At 52.1% G+C, this 15,212-nt stretch overlaps 4 protein-coding genes across 4 annotated transcripts; 3 read left to right on the top strand and 1 right to left on the bottom strand.

The window, feature by feature from the left end:
- Positions 1–108: 108 nt before the first annotated feature.
- On the bottom strand, positions 109–929 carry CTHT_0038250 (5-formyltetrahydrofolate cyclo-ligase-like protein; the record flags this gene model as incomplete). The annotated part of the gene is made up of 2 exons (XM_006694182.1): positions 109–761; positions 812–929. 2 exons carry the CDS (start codon positions 927–929, stop codon positions 109–111), a joined length of 771 nt encoding a protein of 256 aa, XP_006694245.1.
- A 562-nt stretch (positions 930–1,491) lies between these two features.
- CTHT_0038240 (oligopeptide transporter-like protein) lies at positions 1,492–4,837 on the top strand (the record flags this gene model as incomplete). The annotated part of the gene is made up of 4 exons (XM_006694181.1): positions 1,492–1,501; positions 1,565–3,707; positions 3,807–4,203; positions 4,331–4,837. 4 exons carry the CDS (start codon positions 1,492–1,494, stop codon positions 4,835–4,837), a joined length of 3,057 nt encoding a protein of 1,018 aa, XP_006694244.1.
- Positions 4,838–7,381: 2,544 nt separating this feature from the next.
- Positions 7,382–7,762, top strand: CTHT_0038230 (uncharacterized protein; the record flags this gene model as incomplete). The annotated part of the gene is made up of 1 exon (XM_006694180.1): positions 7,382–7,762. One exon carries the CDS (start codon positions 7,382–7,384, stop codon positions 7,760–7,762), a length of 381 nt encoding a protein of 126 aa, XP_006694243.1.
- A 6,250-nt stretch (positions 7,763–14,012) lies between these two features.
- Positions 14,013–15,100, top strand: CTHT_0038220 (uncharacterized protein; the record flags this gene model as incomplete). Its single annotated transcript, XM_006694179.1, has 3 exons — positions 14,013–14,048; positions 14,118–14,257; positions 14,503–15,100. The coding sequence occupies 3 exons, from the start codon at positions 14,013–14,015 to the stop codon at positions 15,098–15,100; spliced, it is 774 nt and encodes a 257-aa protein (XP_006694242.1).
- Between the last annotated feature and the right edge of the window lie 112 nt (positions 15,101–15,212).

The following is a 15,212-nucleotide window of genomic DNA, read 5'->3' as shown; positions in this document are numbered from 1 at the left end:
TACCCGACCAGTTTGATTCGAATTCTTCCACAGCAAAACAACATGGCAACCGCTACGACATGGATACCAGGGAGAGGACACAGGCGCAACGGGAACGGAAAGGCGAATTTAGTCTGTTTTGTTTACAGGAGGCGCCAGCGGTCCTTTGATCTCACCGTTGCCAAGGATTAAGCCGTGTAACGGTTTGTCATGGGGCCCAACAGGTACCGCCCCCTCGGATGGAGATAGGAGCTGTTCCGACAGCGCTAAGCCATAAAGCAATACAGGGGATTCCTGCTGCCCTAGCGATGCAGCCTTAGCCTCGTGCCGGCTAAGAAAATAGTCATAGAAGCCCTTGCCGTGTCCAAGCCGACGGATCTGGTCGCCGTTCGGGCTCACATCGAACGCCACGCCTGGCATAAGGATGAGATCCAGCAGTAGTTCGTTCGCGGGCTGCCCATCAGGACCATCGCCAAACAATCTCTGCCTCCCGCGGACGGTCGCCGCATCGAGGCTAGGGATGCCCCATTTATCTGGCTTGAGCGACTCGTAATCGGCGAGATCTCTCAGGCACACCATGTCCATGACGCGCGCCGGGTGGCCTGGGGCTGGTGCGGGGTTCTTGTGGAGGTACGGGATGAAGACTTGTTTCCCGGTCGCCAGCGCGTCCCTAACAATAGCATCGGTCTGGATCTCCCCGCTCGGCATGGACAGGAAGACGCTTATCCTCTTTGCATTCGCGTACGGCTTAAGAGTACGCAGGGTCTGGTAGACTTTGAAGCCTGGAGAACGTTTTAGCAGGGTCCATTTTAGGTGTGGTCAAGCCTCGTACTTTGTGACAGGATGGCGTCATGGGGGAGCGCCTTGAGCTTCTGCTTCATAGCAGCCCTGAGATGCTGCTTCGCGGCGTTCAGCGACGCCATGCTGGGTTCGTCGATTGGGTCACCCATTTGGAATTGGCCTGTGTGCTCGAGATGAAACGGGCCCTGTCGTCCGTTGTCTTTTCTGAGGTGAACCAGCGGCTTCGGATCCCTGCATGCCAAGCTCACAATGTTTCCGACATGCCAAGCCTTCTCCTTGCATAACCCGATTGATGCATGTAAATCTTTGTCTTTGACTCTGGTGTGTGAGTTCACTGGCCTAACTCTTGTTGTGATAGAAAGTCATCAAACTTCAAGCAGAATTTATATTCAGATTGCTTGGTTGAGTCTATGATCGTCATGATCTTGCGACGGTGGTGAAAACAAAATGACAGCTGCCTCGACACCTCGATAAAGCAATAGATACCTGCAGGCCAAGAAGGCACAGTCTCGGGACAGTCAACACCGACGCAATCATCGCGACAGGCATCAAAATTCTGGAGAAACGCACCAGGTAGACCACGGCCCTGTCCTTCATCTTGACACCAACGCTTTATCCCTCATGCCCCTCCCGCCTGCCAAGCACCACCGCTAGATGCAGCAGGCAATGCAAAAAAGGCTCTGTCATCAGAGCTCCACGCACCGATCCCCTATGAAACCAGGTCATCCCGGCTGTACACCATCACAGTACTCGTGAGCACTTGCGCCGTGTCCACTCCCCGCAGTTGTCGGCTCAGCCCATCAGACCCGCCGCACAAAGTCTCGTGTCTGCAGCTTTGCCGGCGAGGCTGACCCCAGACACATGTCCTGCCGCAGACACATAACATCACCTACACCATCCGAGCCACTCGACGAAGCAGACGCATTCCCCCTCCAGTCCCTTGATCCCGGATCTTCCACTCGAAGAGGATCGACATCACCATCGACTGATTTTTTTCCTCCGCCAGCGCAAGGCAGCCGGGATCATCAGCCTCAGCCTGCCGGCGCTCATGGCAGCGGACCGCCCGAGCAGACCGAGGGCACGGCTGACCGAAGTGTGAGCAATCCTGCTGCCGACTCGACTGTCAACGAATCGATGAGCAGGGCGCACCCTTCCCTCCGCTCGGCCGCGGGTTTCAGGTCGCCTTCTTATGGCTCAGTCACGGCCCGTGTCTCCGACGACGAGAGCGACCATGACGTAGCCGCTGGTCTAATGCGATCGCGGAAGGCCTCTGACACGAACGTAAGCGGGCCTTCATCGGGGTTCTCAACTCTGAGACGACACCGCGATGGGTCTGGCCCTTCATCGCCGGTGTTCAAGCGGCCGAGACAGTCGGAGGAGCTTGGTGGTTCTGCCATTGTCGGCGGACTCGAGGGCCGGTTCGGGACGACCGAGACGTCGCTGCTTAATGACCTCGACCGGGCAGAGGACGAAGGGGTTGATGACGACCGATCATTTGTGTATGAGTCTGACGTTGTCGAGGAAGAGGAAGTGCCTGATAACTCCCCATACGCTCAGGTACGCGCGTGCATCTCCCCGACGGACGATACCACCCTGTCCATCAACACCCCACGAATGTGGGTGTTGTCAATCTTCTTTTCAGTCCTCGGGTCCTCAACCAATCTATTTTTCTCCCTTCGCTACCCCAGCGTAGCGATCACTCCGGTCATCGCGCTGCTGATGGCCCATCCGTTAGGCCGGTTATGGGATTACCTATTGAAAAGACCGGACGACCCTCCTGACGAGTATGTTGATGGGATTCGGATTAATAGATCTGTGGAGGCTGGTAGCCGCCAGTTCCTCCCTTTGGAGCGGCGGAGTCGGCTCGATCGCTTTCGCCTGTGGCTTGCCCAGGGGCGCTGGAACGAAAAGGAGCACAGCTGCGTCTACGTGAGCAGCAACGTTTCGTTTGGCTTTGCCTTTGCGACCGACGTCATCGTCGAGCAGACTCAATTCTACAAACAAGAGGCCCCTATCCTCTACCAGCTATTATTAACGCTTTCAACTCAAATCCTGGGCTACACCTTCGCCGGGCTCACCAGACGCTTCTTAGTCCGGCCCAGCGGTATGATCTGGCCCGGCACTCTGATGTCGGCGTCCATGTTCACCACGCTCCACAAGGAGGAGAACAAGGAGGCCAACGGCTGGAGGATCAGTCGCTGGAATTTCTTTTACGCCGTCTGGCTCGGCGCGTTTCTCTTTTACTTTTTGCCGGGGCTGTTGATGCCGGCCCTGAGCTATTTCAACGTTATCACTTGGTTTGCTCCTGATAATGTTGTCCTGGCCAATTTGTTTGGTGTGGTATCGGGGCTCGGATTGTTCCCCATGACATTCGACTGGGCGCAGATCGCTTACATCGGATCGCCGCTCCTGACGCCGTTCTGGGCTGCCATGAACGTTATCGGGGGCCTTGTTGTGGTGATGTGGATCATTGCCCCGATTGCCTACTATTGCAATTTGTTTTACTCTTCATACATGCCTATCTTGTCTGTGGCAGTGTTTGACAACACGGGTAACATATACAACGTTAGTAAGGTCTTGACCAAGGACTTTCTGTTTGACCGCGAGGCCTACTCTAAGTATAGCCGCGTGTTCCTGCCAATCACGTACGTGCTTAGCTACGCCGTTCAGTTCGCCGGCCTGGCGTCGCTCATCACGCATACCATCTGCTGGCACGGCAAGGATATTTGGACGCAGTGGAAGCGCTCGCTCGGGGAAACGCCCAGCGAGTCCAAGGCAGCCTACCAGCCGGTGTCAGGGCCAGAGGAGAGGCGTTCTCCTCGGACATCTGGGCCGAGTAGGTCGTCGCTGAGCGTCGATAACCTTATGGGTCGCGAGGACGTCCACAATCGGCTGATGCGGCGGTACAAGGACGCCCCAATGCTCTGGTATTTGCTAACGTTTGTGTCCATGACTGCCATCGGCATCTTTGTCGTCGAATAGTAAGCATCTCGCTCCTTGGACAATTCGTCATGCTGACCGTTCAGTTATCCTGTCCACCTCCCATGGTACGGCCTGCTGCTGGCCCTCGGCATTTGCAGCGTGCTCTTCATCCCCATCGGCATCATCATGGCCGTCACCAACCAGCACAGCAGCATCTACCTGATCTGCCAGCTCGTCGCGGGCGCCATATTCCCTGGCCGTCCTGTCGCTAACATGGTCTTTGTTACCTACGGCTACATTTCCTCTGCCCAAGGTATCAAGTTCGCAGCCGACCTGAAGCTTGGCCACTACATGAAGATCCCGCCGCGCATCCTGTTCGGCGTGCAGATTGTCGCCACCATCGTCTCCTCGCTCACCCAGATTGCCGTGCTTAACTGGATGTTTGTCCACATTCCAGGGCTTTGCACGCCACAGGCGATCAATGGGTTCACTTGTCCGATCGTAAGCAGCACAACCCTAACCTTGAATTTTTTTTTTCGGACTACAGTTGTTATGATCTTCTGCCACATACCGTTCTACCCTACCCTCTCAAAGCCCAACTAACCCATAACCCCCATCCCCCGGCTAGGCCCGCGTGCACTTCACAGGCTCCCTTCTCTGGGGCGTTCTCGGCCCAGCCGAGTTCTTCGGTCCCAACGCGCTGTACCGCCCGCTAGTCTGGGCGTTCGCGATCGGCGCCATCCTCCCCGTTCCCCTGTGGCTGTACGCTCGACACCGGCGCGACTCTTTTCTGCGCAAGATTAATCTCCCCGTGCTGTTCGGCAGCCTGGGCTGGATCCCTCCTGCCACCGGACTCAATTTTTCCGTATGGGCACTCGTCTGCTTCCTCTTCAACTACCTCATCAAGAAGCGGGCACCGGCGTGGTGGGCCAAGTACACCATGACGCTGAGCGCGGCGCTGGATTCGGGACTGGCATGCGGCATCGTGGCGGTGTTCTTTGGATTTATTTACTCGGGCTGGACGAAGGGCTTCTCGTGGTGGGGGACAGAAGTATTTAAAAAGGGGTGTGACTGGCAGGCGTGTGCGTACAAGAGCGTGCCGGAAGGGGGAAAGTTCGGGCCCGACGTTTGGTAAAGTTTTGGGATAGCTCTGGGAATACTCGTGATTTTGTGTGTTGGTGTGGAGCACAAGCCAGATGTGCTCTTGGAACTGTTTGTTGTACAAGAGCTTGTTTATGCTGATCCGTTTTGCAAGTGAGCTTGATACCCCAATTACTCAGCGTCAACGCATTTATGTTCAATGTCATCTAGGCAAGTGAGGAGCAGGAGGCGGTGAGATCCATAGCCGGACCCTAGACTCTTAAGAAGAATAATATGTCGGACAATGTCATCTCTAGGTGGCTGTACGAGTCGATCAAAGAGAATTACATATCTGGGAACCTAATCTAGTCCTAGGCATGTGTGTAAGTTCAAAAGGCACGCATATCATCCTGGTAGTAGCGTTAGAAGCCTAGACGGTCTTGGAAAGCATGAGAACACGAAGGTTTTACCGACTCTCTTAGACTCAGCATTAGATGTGATGAGATAAGGCCATGAATAGGCCAAGGACGTACAGGGTTATATCTCTCGCTCACCAGAAGGGCATGGCGTCTGTAATGTGCTTAGTTAGTCTGGATTCGAGTTGTGGCAACGACACAGTCCGTAAACTATACTGATTAACGGCTGCATTTCGAGAGCGCGCATAGCTGCGCTAAACACCGCTCGGCCCTCTCCCAACGACCCTCTGGCAAAAGTCGATGCCAATGCAGAATCTTCCGGTCAATCGGTAGGGCCAGTGTTGCATAGCTTAAATTACACCCAACACAGCCCTTCGACAGGATTCAGTCGTGCCGTGAGAGAGCGCTCGCTCACAGCATCCTGGTCGAATCAATCACAAATTTCTCGATGTTCGTTTTGAGCTTGGCCTTGTGTACTTCGTCAAGATAGGCAGTATAGTATGCTGCTGACAAAACAGAAGCCAAAAGTAGATCGAGTAGACGCTACCATCGAATCATTCTTTACAAGCGTTCACATAACCCAAAGATTCAAGTTCAGCGAATTGCAAGTACTTAAATGACAAACATTGTCTCCAATCTACCGAACTTTAAGAGAGCCAACCAAGGAAAATGAGCTCGTAATTGCCAAACTCCTAAAGACGGCATTGATGCTCAAGAACTTGATCGAAAGTAACGAAGTTTGGATATCCCGAGTAGCTTGTGGAGGGTTGGAGTTGGAGAGGCCCGTGTTAGGAGGTTGAGTTCAATATCGGAGCTGTCACAATCTATCCGTCCGAAGGCACGGTTCTGGACATTATATTGAATACTCGGGCCTTAGGATAATGGTGAAAATAAGCGTATGCCGTCCGTATGTGCACGACAGAGAACCACATTATGCGTTAAGAGCGGAGACCCATGCCATCATTGATACTTTTCTTAAACGCTGGATCTCCTTAGGTGCAACCGTCGAGACAGTAGTGGTGTGATCGCAGTCTAGATCCTAGCGCAAAGCTGATTTGTGAAAAATAAAGGCCACAACATCTGGTAGCAAGTCGCAGTTGGCGAAAATGTGCACTGTAATCTTGGGTGGGCAGCGAGTCGAAAAGAAGGCTTCGCTGGATTCGTGGTCCCCCGCCAAATGTAGGATATCAGAGCAAGCTTGTGCTTGCGAGGCGTTCTTGATCAGCTTCAGTAAGGGTGAGAAAAGGCGGGTTGAACCGGCTAAGATATATAACGAGAGATCAGAAACGAGGTCAGAGGTGGCGTAGAGAGGTTTTGTGTTGAGAGTATCCCTAGAAAAATCTATTCATAGGCATTTCCCCCGAGTTAGCAATTGCTGGAGGCTAATTGTCAATCTTCGGACAATGATAATAGCCCTTTGATTACTTATCTGCTTTGTAAAGCGCTACGAGCAAACAGGGACAGGCGATAAGCACGTTCGACTGCCGTTCGGTCATCACTACTATATCTCCAGTGTTTTCGTTACGTTGCTGTGATAACAGCTCCTTGTTTCTTCTCACGTTTGGATAATCTGCACTCCAGGCAATCTTTTACTCAGACTGGGCTTAGCTCAAAGAGTGGTAATAGTGTACAACTCCTAGCCCAGAAGACATGGAATGGGAAAAACTGAGCTGACGTTTGCTGGATGTCAGGTATTCGGAATTGAGGTGAGCCATCGGATGACGAGAGAGGGGATGAACCTGGAAATGAGTAATTAAGCTTCGGTTCTGCAAGACGTGTTCGGTCCTGCGAGACCCAAAATCAACATACTAGCCCAAGTTTGCTAAACGCTGTCAGTAGCCATCTGATCTTTAGAGATCACAGACAGCGCGCTTAGGGCTTTGGAATGGCTCGATAAAAATCATCAGGGTCTGATGTTTATCCTTAAAGTTTTCTCTCAAACAAGCCTTGCACATTTAAATCCGTTCAGCAGACCTTCTTCTTCGACGTCTGGTAAAATTCATACTCTAGTCCTGAAGTAACTGAGGGAGTTACCTCTGTTTCCCTCCCCGTCTTCACACGGGAACCTCCCGCTCGGCAAGGAGGAGACCGGCTTCGTTCTCTTCCTCGGGCGCGTCTGGAACGGCATCCGCCAGGCATATAAGGCCTTGTGTCGCTAACGTCGGACCGAATGCTAACATATAATGTTAGCCGCCGAATACGGCCTAGAGCTCGCCTTGGTAGCCCCCTACTCCCTGCCGCCCAACCTACCGGACGGCCCAGTGCTCGGCTATACGGCAGCGCGGGCCGTTTTTAACCAGGGTTGCCCGGCCAACAAGTGGCCGACGGTGGCAGCTGTCATGGGTTTCCCGGATGAGCTCAAGCGGCAGCTGCGGCTGGGCAACAAAAGGCCAGGGGATTCCACGGTCGTAATCTCGACTGCTCATGGCTCAAGCACAAGGCTCCGTCTGATGGAGTTGACGGCCATCACGAAAGGAGTGTTCGGACCAGGCTCTAGTGAGACCGTCATCGATGCAGCAGCGATCCTTAGCTTGCCCCTTTGTCAGGCTCCGCAACTCACCTAAGATTGTGCTGTTAGGTCTGCCAGCAGCAGCCGATACTCTGGCGGTCACGCGAGGTCAGTGTGGAAGTACTGGCTTGTGTGATGATTTCCAGCCATCTGAAGTGGGTTCGAAGATAGTGATCGGGCTGTAGAATTTAAGGGACTAAGGTCCTCGCACAGTACCATGGATTTCTTACAGTGGTCACCAGTTGTTGGTATTCAATAATTTGTATGGCTGATTGAGGATCTCTCATTGTGGCTCTGGGGGGTGAGCGATTCTACGTACATATTAATATCCGAAAGGTAATTGGCATGCCTGCTCGCCGTTCCGATTATCGTCAGCGATGTTTAGGATTATTATCGAGGGTTTTGGTCAATTATCGATGTTTCTTACGACTATAATCTTTTCCTGATGCGAATTTCCTGTCCTCCGGTACTGCTCGAGGCTTCTTCTCGCCACTGCCACTAGGATGCTGCTGGTTCACACCTGAACCGTAACCATTTGGCTGCTGTTTCGCGTCCAGTGTGTATAGAAAGGTGTGTATCGGATAAAATTCTGCAAAACTTTCAGTCACATTATGGTATAAAGAGATCTCTTGGGATCTGAAAGTTGGTGCTCCCCTCATTGGCAAATGCAGCAGGCGAGTCGAGGAACTATGAGTTGTGCGGGTTGCCTGAGGCACGGCTGGTGGCCGGTGAGCAGTAGAGACCGGAAATCACACGCGGCTTGGCGTGATCTGGGGAGATGTCCAGCCAATAAGAACGCTGACTGAAGCTGTATCAGGAAGGTGGGGCACACATCGCTCCTATGTTGGCCCATTCTCCACAAAAAGACTCCGTGCAGATTGCGCTGTGACAAAAGTCCAGCATCAAGATTGGAGAGCCAAATAGTCAACTATCATGACGTATGTGGACAGGCTATACCAGACCAGCCGTTTGATACTATAAGAATGGCATTAGAATGCACTAAATAGAAACAATATCTACTGTCAAGGCTATTCATTTGCCTGTTATAACCGACAAAATGCTGCTGCACGCACCAAGTGCAACCACTGAGTACGCACTTTAGCGTCCGTATAGCACTACAATGCTGGAGCTAATTGGAGTCCATCGGGCTGATCTTATCCTATTCTAAGTCGTGTAGTACATTCCAAGCCATTGAGTAATCCGCCCTTATGTATTCCCAGCTGACCAAGCAGTCCATTAGATGAAGATACCTATCTGAATGCATTGTGTTCTCTTAAACCCACTGGGAACTAGCATTTGTCCTGCGATTCTTCGGTCGAGATTGATACGATGCCATAGCATGTTCTACACAGAGCGTTGCTGTGACAGCTGTAGCGCATTGGCCATCTTCGCTGCTTCAATGCCGGTCACCGACTTTGCGCCTATTTGTTTTCGAGCTCCCCCATCAGCTAACAGCAGTCATAGTCACACCTAGGTCCCTTTAATCTTACTACATACATTTGCTAATGGATTCACCCACTCAGAGCGACTTTAAACAGGCAACCCGTCAGGGAGTAAGCTCCCACAACACCGCTCAGCTGCCTTTCAATGACGCCGGTCCGCATTATCTCTTTTTAAGATACCACCATTGCAGAGGATGAAGCCAATGGGGCAATTTACCAGCAGGATTGACTCCTCAAGGGTGCTTACGTGTTAGTCCCGCCATGATCGAAGCGAAGCCCGGGTGAGCATCCAAGGCTGCAGATGGCAAGGGCTGCTTGCTGACACGGCTTTTCAGATGGATAAAAATCATCACTTTGCCTGGCGATGGCGGAAGTCGGTCGGTCCACGTACTCGGACGGGTTGATCTTGAGTCGGCTGCCGCCGGTTCGGACGGGTTTGACATGCGGCAAATTGTCTTGAGGACTGAGAGAATCGTTCGCAATGGCCTGTTCGCCATTGATTGGCTTTGGTGCAATCGCACGTTAGACCTTTTGCTTACGTCTCGTAGGACTGAAGTCTTCCACGTAACTCTCCAACCCCAAATATCACCAAGGGGACCTTCCGGTTAACAACGATGCTCCTACGGTTCTCATGCCTGCCCAACCGATTCCGCTGAATCCCATAAATTTCAGTAGCGCCAGCCTTTCTGAATCTCAGTACATTTGCGATGCCACTACCCATCAGCTGTCCCAGCTCTATAGCACGGCGACATTTATCAAAGAGCATCGTCCGATGAACCTGACTGACTCTGATATTCTTGGGGTCACCGAATCCTCCCAGCAGGTACAGTCCCACCCACAGTTTCAGGACCTGGACCTGCTCAACATCAGTTTCTGCCGTGAGTCTGGAGCAATTCGGATAGGGCCAGGATGTGCCCGCTATCGCCCCTGCCAGCGCTGGCAAATGTATCCAGGACGCCAAGTCAATCACCAACGCTCATGCCCCTCCTATGGCAAGCTCCAGTGTCCAAGAGAGCAACTGGGTCATTAACTCCCAAGATGAACAGCAAGATATCTGGATCCTAGAGTTCCCAAACACGAACCACAATGGACTCATCTAGCATCTCAAGGACGACATTCTGTCAAGCGATAGCAACAAACCCGAGTGAATGCCAATAAAAAAATATTTGCTAGCGAGTGTCTGTTGCTAAGTGCCGCAATGAGTAAACTCGGTTGAGGTGATGCATGTGACCAGTTTGTTCCGGTTGCCGTTGTGAGAGCATTATCCCTGAGTCTTTGGCAGATAAGCAAATAGCTCTTCTTTTTCCCCTGCCTCAGCGCTGCCATCTAACTAGTTCACTCTGATTCTAAAGTGATTGCTTGCTGCCCTCATAAATAGTACTTTAGACTAGGACATAAATCATGTTTCTTTTAGGTATAATCACCCACATACTCTGTAACGTGCTCTAATAGCGGTTACTATCATCGTACTCATCTGTCATGTGTTCATACTACGCTAAGAGAAAAGATATCCTAATATTTAGATGAGAGGATGGCTTAAGTCGCCCCTCACTGCCCTGTTGACTGAGTGCCTCTCCCACGTCCAGAAGATTCCCAAGAAAATCTTCGCGAGAAATTCCTTCTCGCGCTTCCCAAATTCGCAGAATAGCAAATTTTCTCAACAGGTCTGCATTCACTGCTAGCTGATAGCGGAAAATCAAATATATATCACGGCCAGTTGGCTCATTCTCCAACCCTAAGCGAGTCAAACAACCATGTAAGCAGCTTTCAGGTAGTTGAGGAGGTCCGCCTGTCCGAGTGCAAACAGGAGCGGCTTAGCAAGACGAGAGCGGCAGGCCACCAGGGTGTTGGCTGCCATCAATCGTTTAGACTAGGTTTCCGAGGAGAGTAGCAACGCGCCAGTCATTTCTCCTGGGGAAGGCATTCATAGAGCGACGATGCATCGTCCAATCTCCCCTATACTGGCTCAGCAAGGGCAGATGCTACCAAGTCATGAATGGGCCAAGCGCCACTGAGATGTTCCACCGGCCAATTTAGCCCCGGGCCCTGTTCTCCGACCAATAAGAGCTCCAGAAGGCAGAGCACTCATCGCAGGCTATTTCCCCAGTAGGTTCTGAGGACTTTTCAGCCCCCAACCCCCAGTCGGAGCCAGCCACCCAAAAAGGCAAAGGGTCGACAAACGTATCCAGAGGTAAAACCTGGCAGAGAGACCTGAGATAATATGAAGAACTTGCCAGATGGCCTGTATTAGAGCTTTGGGGACCTTAACGGATGAAAATTTGGAAACTGCTGTTTGAAGTTCTCCTTAAAGTCTAAACTATTGAACATTCATTAAGTCAGGACCGCTATATACTTGTTGCGTTATAACATTGGGCTTTATCGGTGAGTCGTGACTCAATATTCGTATGTTCAGCCATTTGTGACATGAGTGATAAGACTGATGGTCGCCATCTGCTCTGGGAGGAGCGCGAACGCATGACACACAAAATCTTAGAACCTCGTTATCATTGTTGCGACATTGCAGAATATGTAGTGGGAAACAACTTCGGTTTTTAAGCCTAAACCCCGCAGGTCAGGTAAATGCAGACGTGTCATCGGGTTGAGCATGGCCGCCAGCACATCCGCTTTCGGTTGGAATAAATTGCTTTTACTCTCGAAGGGCCGCCATTTTTTGGCTATTTCCAATTTCCTGCGATCAAAAAATGCCGGAATTCCCGTCCCATGACATAGCACCAGCTGTTTCGATGGCTTTATCCGCGGCTGTGGCGGACCAAGAGCACCAAGAGTCGACCGATGCTTCTGGCGATGTAGATTGGCCAGATCCCGTGGAGGAATTATGTAACTGGCTGTTTCAGCCCAAAAGGGATCTTTGCCTGATTAGCTGTCGGGGTAAATGCCCAATACTTTCTCCAAGATAACAAATAAGGTCCATGAATCCGATTCTGATGTATGCACGCCACTTCTGCCTGCTTCACCCCGTACCCCCAAAGAGTGGAAGGTGGAAAGTATCGAGCTAATAGCGCGCCTTAGAGAGTTGTATCTCACAATTTCATAGATTGTGGCCTTCAGGGGAGAGTTTGGAAGGGGGAATTGGTAACATGTTGCCGATATTCGTCTTGAAAATCTTAATCACATCCCCGACCAGCCACTTCAGCAGCAAGTAAGCCCTAGAGACACTATGAAAGCGGTATATCCTCTTAGGTGAGAATCATGAAGGACTATTGCCAAAATGGTACCGGTCAATCCTGCCTATGCCGTTCAAAAGTGGGGCAGGCGATGGCGTATGGGAAGATGGTTCCATTGGTCATGATGAGGACATAGGTGCTTGGTGCTGGTTTTGACTGGGCTACTCCAGATCGTTGTGTCCTGAGCAAACCTCTCCATGTTCCACGCAGTCATCTGTATTAATGAGTTAATTTCAAGTGTAATATTTTGTTGTTTATAGTACTTCTGGTTGCTACGGCCTGGAAGGCTTCCTGTAAAAGCGGATCTGAAGTTGATGCCAAGCTTTCCCCAGCTCTCTAGAGCACTAGGAGGGTCTTGGCAGCCTCAATTCACGCAACGGTCAGTGACTTCCCATTCGTTCCTCAGTGGTCTCAGTGGACTACATGCCTTTGGATTGGCTTCATTCGGCTGTGCAATGTAATGCTTGCTAACTGTGCGAGTCTCATTTACATTCTGGTACTCTTGCAAACAGAAGCGATTGTCGATGTGCAATTGTGACGCAGAATCCAGGGCTCAGGCCTACCAGCCCGCTATCCAATCAGGATTGTCTTTGCTGAACTTATTGGGAGGTGGGGCATCTTGGCAAGCAGCTCGATGAACCGATGCACGAACCACATCAGCTGTCTGGCTAAACCTCAACCCCATGAGCGCAGAGCCGCATGCAGCACAGCCGCGACAAATGTAACTAGCCTCACTCATGGCGATATCTCTACCCTATAGCAGCATCTGATAAGACTGAGCCGCGATTTCCACGAGGGTCGCACAGGCTGACTATTAAGACCCTCCCACGCCGAAATTGGTCTTCTTCCTCTCGCGCCATCACATCTCCAACAGCAGAGGGTACCAAGAACAAATATTTGTGACAAACACTTGCTTCAAGCGAGGTTTTCTCCATCTCTTTAAGCTCCAATATAACTTATTGTCCATTTACAACTATTTCTCAAGTCCAATATCAGTTCTCGTCTGGCTTAAATCACTTCTATCGGTCTTGCAGCCACACACAAATAAGCTCGCAGCCTCGCCGTACTTCATTCGCAGAGCAGGTTCATGAGCCCCAACAGGCTTCTGCCACCTCCAATCACCCAAAAACGCGATGGTCAGGGAGGTGGCCAGTGTTGTGCCCCCAGCGAATCCGCTCCCGGTTATACCAGCCAACCCCGGCTATTGGAGCGCTAACCCCTCGCCGATCTACAGCCTGGCCACGGCTGCTGCCACACCCAACTATTACGGCGCAACATGAAGCCGGAGCCCATCGCCTATTCATCCAAACATGCCAATGGTTGGCCTGGCCATTGCAATGGCTCAGGCTCCCCCACACGGTTATTGCCCCCTATGGGCCCGCTCCTCAATTATCACACAACTTTTCTCATTCACAACTCCCCGTTCCACATATCTCCTATGACCATCACCCACAAGTCACATGTCAGCATAACAAGCGTCGTGCGCATCCCATTCAAGTCATATCGACCAATTATCTGCAGCCCAATCCTCAGCAGCAAGGCGCCAATGACAACTTCTCCATGTCGCAGGAGGTAGAGAATCGGACGCGATGTGGCAACTGTTTCGCATTCGATCACACTAATGCTGTGTGTCTTGTAGCCGATAAAACTGACTTTGTCCCGGGATGTCCCATTTGCAATGTTGCCGACCACAGCTACGATCGTTGCCACGGTCGTATGAACATAACCGAGCAAGACATCTGCTACCTCATCGACCATCGCCAGCGCCGCCCACACCTCAAAGTGTGCCGACATCGACTGGGTTGCTCTTTGGAACCGAATACCCAAAGAGGAGAAGCATAACAAAGACACGCCGTGGGATGTCACGTTTTCGCAGGGCATCGTCAATGGAACCATCGTGATCAAGGGGTTCAACCCAAGGACGTTTGTGTACTCCTCACTCTACCAGGACGACATCGCCAACATGCCACGTGCCCCTGACGTGCGCCTGGCCACGGGTGAGATTGTGCTTGCTCCTCAAATCTTCTGGGAGCATGTGCCACGAAACATTCGAGCCCAAGTTGCCCGCTGCAGAGACAGCCCGACCAGTGTGGCATCAGCACGCCGGCAGCACGCCAGCCTGGCGTAGGGGGCAAACACAACCGGTTGCGTCCTAACCGAACCCATAGACGCCGTGCCCAGCGCGAGCGCGTCCGGCGCAACTGTGAGAATCGCAACACGCTGTCGGCGCCAGTCGACCAGCCCATGATGGGCGAAGAAGCCAACGCGCCCACTATCCAGCAGCCCCTGGCTCAGCCCACCACCAAGCGGGCCGACAACGACCTAACGCCTGCCAAAGCTCATAGTCAGAGGCGCAGGCAGACTGACTCTACAGAATCCAGGCAGAATCCCTCCTTTACCACCTCTGTCGACTTTAAGGCTCCCAGTAAAACGGTCGAAGAGCTCTTGACACTCGATCACGAACGTCCCTCGTCTCCGGCAAGCTCGGATATCGGCGAGCCCGAGTTTTGCCCGCTGCCCATTAAGCTGGCCACATCCATTGTGCCTGACCAGGCTCCCAATACCAACATCTGGCCCATTGACGGCCTACTCGACTTCACCGGTCGTTGCATCAACTGCTTTGCCCCGGAGATTGACCCCGCAAGTGGCATCCCCCACGTCTGCCGCGCCCCCTGCAAGTACTGCGGGGCGGCATCCTCGCTGCATTTGCCTGCCACATTCCCGTTCAAAGCCCTCGCATGCACATGCAGCGCCTTCCCTTGCTAGACACGCACTGTGTGCAACATTCTCTGCCGCCCATGCTGGATTGCCGCCGACTATCCAGACCATGAAGCACAGGGTCTGTTGGCCGTTTCACGAGCCGCTGTATGCGCCACGC

This window comes from Thermochaetoides thermophila, assembly GCF_000221225.1.
Source record: "Thermochaetoides thermophila DSM 1495 unplaced genomic scaffold scf7180000011816, whole genome shotgun sequence".
Taxonomy (NCBI): Eukaryota; Fungi; Ascomycota; class Sordariomycetes; order Sordariales; family Chaetomiaceae; genus Thermochaetoides; species Thermochaetoides thermophila.
This window is presented reverse-complemented; position numbering and strand designations above follow the sequence as displayed.